The 14,335-nt window shown below is 36.5% G+C and overlaps 1 protein-coding gene across 1 annotated transcript in view; it reads right to left on the bottom strand.

Moving 5' to 3' along the window:
* Positions 1 to 5,125: 5,125 nt before the first annotated feature.
* LOC101858892 (choline transporter-like protein 1) overlaps positions 5,126 to 14,335 on the bottom strand; it is a gene marked incomplete in the record, with an annotated part of 96,395 nt that continues 87,185 nt past the window's right edge. The window contains 9 exon segments of the mRNA XM_035972239.1: positions 5,126 to 8,763; positions 9,182 to 9,277; positions 9,634 to 9,726; positions 10,284 to 10,412; positions 10,827 to 10,864; positions 11,396 to 11,511; positions 11,910 to 12,050; positions 12,450 to 12,615; positions 13,557 to 13,743. Coding sequence (XP_035828132.1) covers positions 8,668 to 8,763; positions 9,182 to 9,277; positions 9,634 to 9,726; positions 10,284 to 10,412; positions 10,827 to 10,864; positions 11,396 to 11,511; positions 11,910 to 12,050; positions 12,450 to 12,615; positions 13,557 to 13,743 — 1,062 coding nt within the window.

The raw sequence follows: 14,335 nt of genomic DNA, 5'->3' as shown, positions 1-14,335 counted from the left end.
ACACGCGCACGCACACACACACACACACAAACACACATACTCGCACAGCAGGTACACGTGTACACAAATATTCACTCTTTTACATGTATTTTTGCTGCATATAAAGACTGTTCCAATCCACCAAAACACCCCTCCCCCAAATAAAAAAAAGAAACGACATGTACATCGAATGAATTCTCTGAGAACAAGGAGGCTTGGACTAAATGAATTTAAAAATATGTCAAAGGCAAGTCGTCTTCATAAGACATAGGAAATTTCTAACTAGGTTCTTCATCTGGACTCACAACATTAATGTATGCAAATTGACTCACTTTGAGTCCATAATATGTGATGGAATAAATATCTTAGTAATCAAAATGACAATTGCTCAGGATGGTGTTGGGTTTCATTCCTCGTCTATCTTGTCTTTGTGCGTTGTTAATGTTCTCGTTGTTTTCTCTGTCTCCCTAAATAAAGGCAAAGACTTATACAGTCATGTATATTGAGAGTGTAAACAGCAGATTGGGTTGTCATCGAAAGAAACCCGAGGAGCGACTGCAACGAAGATGAAGACAATGACGACGACGACGAGGACGACTTCAACAACAACATCAACAACAACAACAACAACAACAACAACAACAACAACAACAACAACAACAACAATAACAACAACAACAATATAAGTAGCCACCATAAGAAAGACAACAGTGTCTTTCCGCCTTTCTTTGTTCTTTAAGTTTCTACACATCATCTTCCTCCTCTTCTGCCTTTTCCTCAGCACTACTACTACCAGCAGCAGAAGAAGCAACAACAACAGTGATATGAAGAACACACACGACAACGAGGATAACAGTAACAACAGCAACAGCAATAAAAGTGACAACAGCACAACACCACCATCGCCACAACCACCACCAACACAACAACAACAATAACAACAACAATTACAACAGTAATGATAATAGCAAAAAAACTCAAAAACAAAACAACAACAACAACAACAACAACAACAACAACAACAACAACAACAACAACAACAACAACGTCGCTGAACACGTTAAACTGATGTTTCGCACACGCGTTTATTCCTTCTTCATTTAGTTCACTCCGGATTAACGCAGTACATGTAGTGAAGGATATTCAATTCATTACCTGGAACTTGCTCAATGTCATAATCCATTCGCTTCATCATATTTCCTCATCTTTCCTTTCAATTTCATGAAAGCTGTACGTACAACAGAAGAAAAAAACTAAAACAAAACATACACACAAAAAAGACAACCCCCCCCCCCCATAAAGCAAACAAAATTTAAAAAAAAATTCTAATCAAGCTTTGAAATTGTATATCCCCTCACAGGTAATGAAAGTAAGCTTTCGTGCGATAAATTAGACTGGGAGTGAGTATTCATCGGATCATTTGCGATATATTTTTGCTTTTGCTTCGGTTTCCCTTTCCCCAGCACCTTTGTTTCCGGTCTTAATTGATACAGGTAGGCATCCAAGTTAAGCCTGAAGTCTACATCTTTTTCCTGTTACTATCTTGTCTCAAAGCGTTGCTTCATAATTAGAAACTGATTTTATTTTGTGTCGAAAGTAATTGTCCGGAAATCCGGCCATTGCTTAGCTCGTCTAAAAAATATAATATATTTTTTTTGACACCCAGAAAAGAGGAAAAATTTATTAATGATAAAGTTGAGACTGAAACGCGAAGAAAGAAACTAAGGTAGTCTTACACATGAGCGGCCGTACCACCACCCGCATATTCACTCTCACGCTCGCGAGCAAGCAGATACACGTACACACGGAGGCATTCAAACACACATAAACGTGTACGCTCGAGCTGCACACACACACACACACACATCCACACATCCACACACACACACACACACACACACACACACACACACACACACACACACACACACACACACACACACACACACACACACACACTCCGGCACACACACGCCGGACGTACGCCTTAATTAGCCTCCTTTCTCAAATCATACTGCGGAAGTAAAGACTTGAGATTTCCCAGGATGCAATTTTTACTCACAATTTTCTTTCCCGGCTCACCTTCAGACCATCATTAGGGTATGTTGTCCCACAGCGGAATCTTGAGACGGCCATAGCAATTTAAATAACGCACCCATTGAGATTTGCGTCGTTTGAAGGCTTTGTAGTACGTACAACACGCGCGTCTTTTCGCAAAATGAGCATTAATTTGGAGCTCTGTCCATTACGTTTTCACCATTTTTTTTTCGTGTTGAAAGTTAATTGAAATAAGAAAACCTTCATCAGATTGGTTTCTAGTCCCCAAGAAGCACTTTTCTCTGTGGTGTTCTATTTCTTTGGCTTGTCAAGTTTCTCTATTTGTTGTCCCCAATTTCATAATGTTATGCTTTCCGTCCGACTATCTCGTGCTTGCTTTGTATTTTATCCTTTCATTTGCCATTTTCACTATGCCCGACGACAAAACCAACAAAACCAACAGATAAACAAACAAACAAACCAACACCACCCCCCCCCCAAATCTACGAAATCAACAAAAATGGTGCCCCCTTTGCTATCTCCTTATAATTGAAGTCGAAACAAGTTTGGAGAAGGCAAACCCAGAGGGTCGAACCCATGTTAAAAATTAAAACAAATTCATTCTCACTGGGTTTCCATTCAAGGATCAGGAGAGGATGGTTGGAGGGCGCCTCTGTTAAGTCAAACTTTTCTTCTTTCCTCTCATTTGTTTCGGTCTGTTAGTATTACTATTTGTTCCTTTGGCCGTTGTAATAATATTATATTGTGTCGAAGTGCTTCTTATTCCCCAAACGAAAATGAAACGAGAAGTTGGCTCACTAAGAAACCAAGCCCTCGACCTCCAAAATGACTATATCAGATTTCAAAGCTGCTTCGTCATTAAAAAAAATAATCTCGGTGTTCTACACAAACATTGACACAAATTGGATAATTTAGGAGGTGGGTTCCAACTCTACATGTCATGGCCACCCGGGTTAGAGGGAAACAATGTCTCAGCCGAAAGACGGAGATACTTGATAAAATTTCTCCCCACACAGGAATTGAAGTCAAGTCCTATGCCTGCGACGGCGGAGCGTCTTTCCGTCACACGGCATTTTCTAGTACATGTATTTTCTGTCATCGTCCCAAGCTTGCCGGGCGGAAGAGAAACTCAAACACAACTGTCTCACTCTCAGGATGTTCTAAAGAATATTCCAATATCGTCAAAAATATGATCACAATTATCTTTGCTAGCCTGATCAGCCACAGCAACAGCAGAAGCACCAACAAAAGCAGAGCACTAACCAGGCTTCACATCCCCTTCATTTCATTATCATTATCAACTACTTTTTTTTACACTCTCCTTCTTATGACAGTATACATGTCTGCTTTATCTTTAGCGTCCCTTTGATTCAATTATAATAATTAACATTTAGTCTAACATTGCAATGCACATTTTTCAACAACACGTAATTAAGTACATTTGGCATCTTAAATTTAAAAAACAAACAACTTCAACAACATAGAAACAGGGGATAGGGAAACAGAGTAAAAGGCAAAAAAGAGACAAGCATCTGCGGTGTAGAGGGAGGGTGCTTCACCATCACACTCAGAAGATGTGTTTGATTCCTGTGTGGCAAGGTTTTTAAAAATCGAGTATCTCTGTTCTTTTGCTGGGATGGTGTGTCCTTCTCTGTCTGCGGGTCAGCCCTCACCGACAGTGTCAAAGCAGCCCTGTGTTCGAAATGATCTAAAATTGTGTCAATCGGGACGTAAAAACATCTACAGCTGCAATTATGACAACACCAGTTACGGCTGACTGTCTTTAAAATGTTCTTAGATGTACTGTTTTCGTACATAATCAAGCATTTCTAAAAAAAAATCCCCTCACTACCTTGAAGAGAAAGTGGGATATTGATGAGGTGACATATTATTGAGAGAAACATATACTGTTTTTTTTGCCTTTGCTTTCCAGATATTTAGTAAAGTCTTTTGTCTACTACAGTCCAACTCTGGGTTCAGCTCACAATCATGAAATATTGTTTGCATTTCTTTCAAATCATTATATCAAATTATAAAGAAACTTAATTCTAAACAAAGACAAACTCAGTATTGTATTGTGATATGGATCATTTTTATTCTTCTTGTGAACAGCATAAACAAGTTCTGAATTCACCGCAACAAAATACAGTATGTATAGATAAAAAAGGTACAATCACATAAGAACATATTTCCTTCATCACTACTTCATACAGAAATAACAACATAACTTTTCATTCACTTGTGCTGAGATATTTTGGCAATTGGAATGCAAAATCTTGAAGACGAGCAGACAGAACATGCTGAGCACTTCAGTCCGCTCTAAAGAGATGTGAATGAAAATTTATGTCATTATCTCTTCTTTCACTTCTCTCAGAAAAAAAGCATTCACAGTATGTACAAATTCACAAACATTCCCACTCTTTTATCTCAAAACCCAGTTTTAATTACAACCAAAGATAGTACAAGACAAGATGGGCCACTTCTCTCTTTGAGCCAATTAAAAAAGTGTCCTCAAAATTTGGTGGCGCCCTCTTCACAAAAGCGCACTCTTTGCGAACAGAGTTACCCTACTTGAGTTTTAAAAAATCAAAGTGAAACTAGCAAGTTTTGGGATAAATTTCGGAAGAACGCTTTTTAAAAATGATTACGCTGACAAAAAACCTCTTCCGGAGGAAAAGGAGATGGTTTTCTTCGTTTAATTTGACTTTAGAATGAAAGGCGAGAGGTCATTAAAAATTTTAAAAACCTAAAACTCCGCACTGAACATACCCGAACTGCTGATGAACAGCAGTCGATCTGCGCACGCAAGGAGGTGCTATTCCTATTCTTCTTCTGGAAAAACGAAAGAGAGCTTCAAAACAGACTGCAGCGCCATCTGAAGCAAAGAGCATACTTCCTGCGGACACTTTTTAGGCTGAGTGGCCCATCTTGTCTTGTACTATCTTTGTTACAACACAGCTTGGTGTCTACCTTTGAACACACATATCATGGCAGGAGCTTGAGACATTTGGAACACCACTTCGACGAGGAAGCAGCCGCTTTCACACAATGAAGCACCACAACATTTCCCTCTCATTCAACTTCTCTCTTTTTGAAAACTTTCATATTCATATATCTTGTTTAGAGATCACACAAACACCTATGCACGCCCACATGCACATGCACACACCTACGTTACATCACACTCTCCACCTGACCATATATTGCTGTGGCACCTTTCTTTTCAACCATTATCTCAATCTTCTCATCTAGCTTTAATTTACAAAAAAAAAACCCTGTCACACTCTCAAATTACAACTTTCCAACATTACAAGACTCAAAATTCCATTAACAATATGTACAAGAAAAGTTCCTTTTCTTCACTTGCATATTCTCTCTCACTTGCATCTTCCGTAGAGATTCATCCATCCGATATGTTTTATGTAAATGAGTTCTTTGCAAAGAGTCGGTGTACAATGCAAGGCGCATAAATTCATACATCCCATTACACAGACTCCCATTCACTGACATGGAATTGCAGACTTTGTCATAAGTCAACAAACAAAGCAGGACACTTAGATTGATGGGTTTATGAAATAGACAGTAACAAAGGCTGTTGAGCATTGATTTGCTAGTAATTGATTTTCAGGGAACAGTAATTGGAAGTTGCAAATGGCGATGCCAATATCAGGGCTTTGCAGGAAGTTGCAGGTATACACATACCTGATGAATGAATGTTACTGAACAATATGATCTGCTATTTCAAAAAAGTAATTGAGAAGGGCACTTGTGTTGGCCTGACTTGTTTCTTAAATTTTGTCTCTGGATTTTTGACAATGACAATGAAGGTCATAACCTCATCCCTTCTTCCACCCACCACCCCACCCTTTCAACATTTCATATCTCATCACCTAGATACTTTCTAGCTGATTTACCAGTCCCTGTTAATGCAACAGTGTGAAACTCCTGATCTATCCCTATTTCCCTTTAAAAACACATTACGAATGTGTTACGAAAACACATTACGAATGTGTTACGAGAAATTCTTCAGTGAGTTCCGCAATATATTACATTCTTTTTCTATGAAGCATTTATATCTGAAACTAGACTGCCAAATTAGAATTTTTCATGAAAAATATGCTAACTAACCACACCATTATTTTGAATGTACAAAAGAAGAACAGACTGTGTAGATCTTGTTCAAAATGTCTTGGAATGTGGAAGCAATGTAAAAATGTACATGACATTTTACATTTAAAGTAAGTTTGGATGTACTGCACTTTTCACAGATCATCTTGGTATGAGAAATTATCTTTAGTTGGAAACTTAAAGGAAATAATTATCTCCAAACATGATCACTGAGCGTGGTACTTGCTTCAGACAGTTAATATCTGCTTCATTTTTCTCAGAAGCATGCAATTTATTTCTGTAGCTTTCACAGCTTTAGAGATGCAAGCAATCATCATAGGTGTAAAGAAGGCCTGGAGTTTTTCTTTCTTCACTTTTAACGACATCAACTGAGAGTTAACAGATGCCCCAAAGCTCTTCAGCAAGCATCTGTGATTCTAAATCCATATATCTCCAAAACATTTTCTGATATAAAAATATATCTATTTCTCATCATCCATACTTAAACTTTATCTGCAATGGTAAATGGAAATTGATAATAAATAAATAATGACATAATGCTTACAGTATGTACAAAAAAACATGTAACCTAAAAATAAAAATAAAAAGAAAGAACACAAAGAATAAGCACAGAAAATTGTAAATAGCGTCCTAAAATGGCTAACTAATAAAAATCAAACACACATACCAAATCACTAAATGCTAGAGGTTGCTATAATACTGCAGTTTTAGTTTAGTGCCTTACACTAACTTTATTTTTTGGTCAAAAGAACCCCCAACATTTGGAAAAATAAATATGCTAGAAGTTTCATCATACTGTCAATAGCAACAAAAATGTATAACAAATAGAAGCAAAGTCAAGGCGTGGCATTATAAAGAAAATTTAAAAACCAACATTACTTTTTATACCTACTCTACCAAAACAAAAAGCTTTATTTCCGAAGCACCTTTTTATGCAGAGGAGCATTATTGTGATTTCCTAATAAAAGAATAACTCAGCTTTTCAGTATTAAAAGAACAGAAAAAGAGCTACTAATGAGAGCACACAAAAACGTTGGTTCGTCCAATTGTGGGCAACTTGCCAATAAAAGAAAAAAAACCTACAGTGTGCAACTATCTGTTACATACAACCAACTTGTAGATATCAAAACTATAATGAAATTCTGGCGTGTTAACAACAGAAATAATAGCACGAAATTTAATAAAGATTCTACCGACATTTGCAAATGCATGAGTTTGCTACTTTCTCAAAACAGGACTGAGTCAGAGTTTGAGATTTGTTAGTAGGCCCCAACAAACAAACACACATGTGCACATACACACTCACAGACACACATATGCGCACCTAAACCATGGCACATACTCACTTAATTTTCAAGGTTAAAGATAGTAATCTAATCTAAATTTTCAATTATCATTAAAGGTCCCATGCTATTAATTGGATTTGAATCTGGCTTGGCCTGTTATTTCATCTAAGTTGCAGAAATACCTCCCTTCCTTAAATAAATTACCATTAGAATAGTCAGCACAAGGAGTGCATTTACAGATGTTAACAACTGGTTGTTGTGAAGCTCTCTTCATTCAAATTGTAGAAAAAAAAATCCCATTTTGATTATCTTCTGTCCAAACTTGAGGACAATTTTAATTAATCAAGAGAGCACTTTGCAAAGATTGAGTTCATTGTTTAAATTAAATGTTCTTCTTGAAATACTTAAAAATTGTTAAGCATTTTTGTTTTCCTGCTGAAATATTTTCTAAACTTTAACTTCAGTCCCTTGAAAGTGCACAAAAAATAATGCAAAGATTTTAGCAATAACAATATCAACAAAGGTTTAGCAAAAATGAAACAGAAAACTATAACAAACAAGGTTGTGTAAATGAACAAAGCTTTCAATTACACAAAACCAACAGAAACAAAGAGAAACTTAGCAAATAGTGTTTAGAACCAAATACTTATATAATTAGTATAGGAATAAATGCAAAGTTGTATTTACCATATGTACAATCGATGTCGTAAAAAATATAATACTATTATAGTTGCATTATTCTGTTAGGAATAATGTGGTTATTCTTTCAGGAATCGCAGTTATAGTTACTCTTCATATTCATGGAATAAGTCACATTTCAGCAATCTGGCATAAAACCATAGTATATATACAAATTTAGCAAGGGGAAACATCACTTTGTGGTTCATTATCCCCCACGGTTTGACCAGCAAACTATGGTCTCACTTACTTGTTAAAAACAATGCCCTCAGTCACAGCTTTCAATCAGTTTGATGTCTGCATATCCAGTGTTACTGAACTCACAACTGACATGCATCCTCAAACAAATAACGTGCTCACAGATCTTCAAGCGCAGTTTTCTTCAACAAGAATTTCTCACTTATAACTCACTGATCACTCAGATGTTGTTCTAGCTTACTCCCGTTCAGCTCGCTGAGTCATACCACTTTCGATTTAGCAATCACACACACAATACACACACACACCCACACATCTGCATTCAATCTTTTCAGTAGTATCAGACTTGAGCGGGCTCCATCTCTGGTTCACTTGCTCCCCTCCCTGATTGCCTTGGAACACCATCCAGACCTTTACTGCTCTCTAAAAGGCCGAGCTGTAAACAAAAAATTAAAACAATTCTTTTAAACAATTGAAAGGAATTTTGTAAGAAATACATTTCAAAACAGACCCTATAATATTATGAAAGAGGGTATGCAACATTAAAGCCAAGACAAACTATAGGTTAGAAATCCGGTGATTGATTACATGGGCATCTGAGCATTACATAAAAAGTAAAAGGACAAAGTATGAGAAAAATAGTGATTTTTTAATTCACCACATTGCACTTGAACTGCAGGTGTATATGAAGCTCACTTGAGACAAAGAGATTCAAATTGTTGGAAGTTTAGCATTAAATAAAATGATGATTCCATCCATCTTTTCCCCATCTTCAAAGTGAAGAAACAAATTCTTTTCTATTGTTTTGCTGAAAACAGAGCATACAGTCTGTAGAGATTCCTTTCTTCACTCACCATGAGACTTCTGCTGCCAAAGTAGGGTCGTTCTGGTGAGCCATCATTCAGATCTCTGTCTTCACAGAAACACAGCAACAAGGCATCAATAATCATCTGTGGACAAAATTTTATGTAGCTCATTAGTACTTACGAATTTATAGGATAAGACAAGATAAGATAAGATAAGAAAAGAGAAGATACAATAAGATACTTACCATAGCATAGCATAACATAACAGAAGGTAAGATAAGAAGATGACACCTTATTGTCTAAGCTAAAGGTTTCCATAACTTAATAACAATAAAAACAAACATTTCATTAGGCTACCGAAGTCACTTGAGCTTTAAATTCTTCTAGCAGATGACAGAAGATTACAACATATGAGTCAGAGATATAAAAAATATGTTTCACTTAGCTGGAACCAATAAAGAAATATTATACTTCAAAGCCATAGCTCATTGATGACTTACCTCATACACAGAAAGAAAGCAGTGAGCAATGAAGAATGAAAACACAGACACTAGAAGGACAGGAATGGCGTAGAAATGCAAATCATCTTGGCTCTGAAAACAAACAAACAATAAAGATACTATTAATAAAAATAATATAGGAATAATATCAGTGATAAAAACTGGAGTTACTACACTAATTGAAATTGTACTAAAGCAATTCATCTAGATTCTCAAATGGATTATGAAGACCCGAGTCCCCCCGAACAGAGTCAGAGTCCGGGTTGGGACTCTTTCACGATGGTCTTTATAACCAACCTCCCTTTCACTTGTATGAAAAAGAAAACTAAAGTGCTTGAAATCATCACCTAATAAACAAATGCTTTCATTGATTGACTTAACGCATTCTTTAACTTGGGCAAACCACATTTGACAAATTCTTAAAATCTTCCATTCTAGATTTCGAGAATCACACATACCACTGTTTTATTCTGGAACTATTTTTGTCTTTGTTTCCCTGCATTTTAATATACAGCACATTTGAGTCTCTCTGAAAATTATATTTTTTTCTGATAACAGTCAGAAAGGAAAAAAAATTGCAGCAAAATGGCTCAGTAAGGATATAGTCAAGCATCCATATTTACAAAATGTAAGATGTGCACAGGACTGACCTTGAACCAGATGATACTGACAGCAGTCGTGGCGGCCATCACTGCGACTTTGGCAAGGAATAAAACAAAGTCCCCGACACTGTTGATGGCTGAGACACGTAAGGCGTTGCTCATCAGCACATAATGACCCTGAAAAAAATTCATATATATCTGTTAAGCCACGGGACATAAAAGAAGGATAACATTCAACACATTTACTAATAATGTGCATTTCTAGACAATAGTGGCTGCTAGAGGCATGATGTTTACCTAAAATACATCTGGACATAGCCCTATTTTCTGACAATTTCTCTCAATTCAGACTGAATTACTATGTGCAGATGGAGGAAAAGTTGATAATTGGATTATTGAATCAATTTTGTTGGGTCGTTCTCATTAAAACAGACTCAAAATACATCAAATGCTCAGGAAAAATATAAAATGTTGGAAGTCAGCAAGAAAAAAGGTAAAACATTTTCAAATGCATTTCGCACAGACTAAAGTCTAATATCTTTTCATTTGTCTATTTATTTTTCAAAAACATATCTCAAAGATTGTACTTACCTTTCTTGCTGAAGTGCAGAAATTTTTCCCACTCACAGCTGAAAGTAAACAACAAAAGAAATATGTTAAGATGGTTCAAAAGGAAGTGAACAACCCAAAGTTTGTCATACAATCCTCAGCATTCCCATTACATATCATTTTTAAGTCATGGTTCTATTTCTTAATAACTATTGCATGTGCCCTTTGCTTGGAGTAAAATCAATTTAAGAAAATATTAAAGGAAAACGGAATAATTCTCATTGAAAGACCATTTTTTTTCTCTTAGGTCAATCTGTAAATCAAAACTTTTCTGAGGATACTCATTACTCATTAGATATTTCATCATGCAATGCACTGCCTTGGTCTGTTCCACAGATGATAGAATTATGATAAATAAATATTTCATATGACACTAAATTATGACAATTTGATGAGCCCAAGTACTCACACACAATGGTGTATGTGGCTACTCATTTACTCATTTGATATTTCATCATACTGCCATAGTTTGTTCCACAGATTATAGATTTATGATAAATAAACATTTCGTATCATTCTAAATTATCACTTTGATGAGCCGAAGTACTCACCAACAATGGTGTATGCGTTAGGGTTGAGATATCTGAGGCACTTGTCCACACACCACAGGCAGCTGCAACAGCATTTGGCACAAAACTTTCCACAGTGGCTTTCAGAGTCTTTTAATCTGAAATAATGGAAAATTGTATAAATGAACATTGTTTTCTGTTAAGACTGAATATAAAAATGACAAGTCAGCATTCTGATAGTGAAAAGAAAACTTTAATAAATATGTAGAAAAAAACAACAACCAGTAGCAAATCTGTTTATACGACAATGCTGAGGTAAATTTTAAATGTAATTAAGGAGAACTTTTCAATTTTGTGTATCATCACCGTGTTTTGTTGTATGTAGGCCTACAAAGATTGGAGTTGCCATCTTTAGAAGAAAACAGTTACTTAAGTCAACAGAAGAATTGGAAGAATGAGATAGGTTAACCAACTTGAAATGGGGTATAAAATCTGAAATCTGTGAACTGAATGAATGTTTAAAACAAGGCAACCTTAGTTAGAGTGTTCTACTCACTTTTTACTGATGAACATCAGAATCATCCTTGGGAATTTAACAAGAGTGAGGATGAATGACCCAAACGCAACAGATCCTTGATGAAACACAATCAGGCGACCAATTGTACCAAGTATGGGGAATCCCAGCTGATTCTTTTCCCTGAAATAATTTAAACATGAAAATTTGAGTTTGGATATTTCAAAATAAAACAATACAAAGAACATACAAGGAAAAATAGAATAAATTTGTACAGAAAAAAACAAAAGCCTTCATTTCACTTTAAAGCATTATGAGAACATCTGGAGCAATACAGCTCCTCAAGATGAATGACTAGAAAAAATGTTTACTAGGGATAACATTTTCTTTCAGCAACAAAACTCTTGCAATGTCATTCATTATAATAATAAACAATGAGAATTTTTTCCTTCTTCATTTTCAGCTACAAAACTGTTTCAATAATAAAGTTTATTTTCCAAAATTTACTATTTCCATTACTGAATGCATCCTACACAGTTAGAATACATGGACAGAATAAGATATTAAAAAGTGTCCTCTTACCTAGTGAAGTACCATCTAGCCACGGCTCCAGAAATGACAAAGCTCTGGCACCCAATGATGAACTCGCTGACCCAGATAAGGCCCACCAGGTGATACCACCAGAAGTAGGTCACCGTCTCGTGCTCTGTGTAAACTACATAATGGTGCTGGATCACGCTTGGGTTTTCTGAAAAATGACAGAGAAGAAACCTTTAACAAATTATAGTCACTAAGAATACATGTATATCAATAGGCCTAAGACATACTCTCAAACTAAACTGCCAAATATCTGTGAACAGGAGGACTGGTGAGATCAGATTCTACAATAAATTTTGAAAAAATCCTTGGTAAAAGGGCTTCATGGGTTTAAAAAAATTTTTCATCCTGAAGCATCCAGACGACATAGCAGCTTAAATATCAAATGAGAATTAAAACCAACAATACACAGTAACATAACCTTTATATAATGCTAACTATGAGAACTGATAAAGATGCTTTTGGCTGGGAATTACATAAAAAATTGATGGATAAACTGCTCTGAATTATTCAACAGACAGAGAGATGAAATTTTAACTGTATCTAAGTAAAAAAAATGACTGACATTTATTTCTCATCTAGAGTTCTTCATTCGTAAAAGGCAAAGAATCAAAATAAAGGACTGCAAATTTAGGGTTAGTAATTTTCGGTACACTATCTTGATGAAACCTTGAACATTTGGGTTTGCATTAGTTTTATGAAAAACAAAACTGAAAAAAGCAAAAGACTATACCATTACCTCAAACTTAAAACCTCGTAAAAAAAAGAAGTAAACTACTTTATGGGCTATTTTCATCACACACCTGTGCTATCTGTACCTCAGCCCTTGCCACAGTTATGTATTTCATCTCCTATACATCTAAGTGACCTCACTCATCGCCAGGTGACCAAGGTGGGGAGTTTTAGAACTTACATTATCTGAGATGGGGGGGGGAGGAGGGGGGAGGGTTCAAGGTTCTCCACCTAACTGGCTTAGTCCTCTCGGAGATGGACATTAAATAAAGAGGTCCCACATCCTAAATAACCATGTAGTGTTGAATGTGAAAAAAGCCTCCCCCCCCCACTCAATTACTAATTATCAACATAACCCACCAGCAGTGCAGAGAAAAGCGAGGACAGTGACCCAGTAGACGAAGAACATGAGCAGCAAGATAAACGTCCACAGTGGCTGTAGGAGCAACAGAGGCATGGAGGAGACACAGGCTCCAGCTTCACGGAGCAGGGACACAACAAACGGCATTCTCTTCCTCATGGCCATCAGTACCAGCAGGAGGATCATCTGGGGAAGGAGGAATAGAAAGATGCACAAGTGTACACGTATGTGTGTGTCTATCTGTCTGTCTGTCTGTCTGTCTGTCTGTCTGTCTGTCTGTCTCTCTTTCACACTCTCTCTTTCACTTTCTCTCTCTCTCTCTCTCTCTCTCTCTCTCTCTCTTTCTCTCTCTCTGTGAGTTTGTGTCTGTCTGTCTGTCTCTCTCTCTGTGTGAGTGTGTGTGTGTCTGTGTGCGTGTACGTGTGTATGTGTGTGTGTGTGTGTGTGTGTGTGTGTGTGTGTGTGTGTGTGTGTGTGTCAAATAATCTCTCTGAGTTTGAGTAGGCCTAGAGAGAAGCAAGCTCTTGTACAACGTTCAGCACGAAGAAGCAGACTACAGAATACGATCCTGTGCCACTAAACACAGCCCAATCGCTTGCACACACAGAGCTCTCTAGAATTAGCCTAAGAATTTCTGTACCTTTTAAATTTTATTTGATAGTATTTGATTTTTTATATTTGAACAGCACACTTCACTGTACAAACCTGTGATACCATCAAACAACCATCAAAAAGAGTTCCCAAGAAATTGCAGACATATAAATAGATCTTTATATAT

Source organism: Aplysia californica, unplaced genomic scaffold (assembly GCF_000002075.1).
Source record: "Aplysia californica isolate F4 #8 unplaced genomic scaffold, AplCal3.0 scaffold00622, whole genome shotgun sequence".
Classification (NCBI taxonomy): Eukaryota; Metazoa; Mollusca; class Gastropoda; order Aplysiida; family Aplysiidae; genus Aplysia; species Aplysia californica.
Note: the sequence above shows the minus strand (reverse complement) of the source record. Positions and strands in the feature narration are given on the sequence as shown.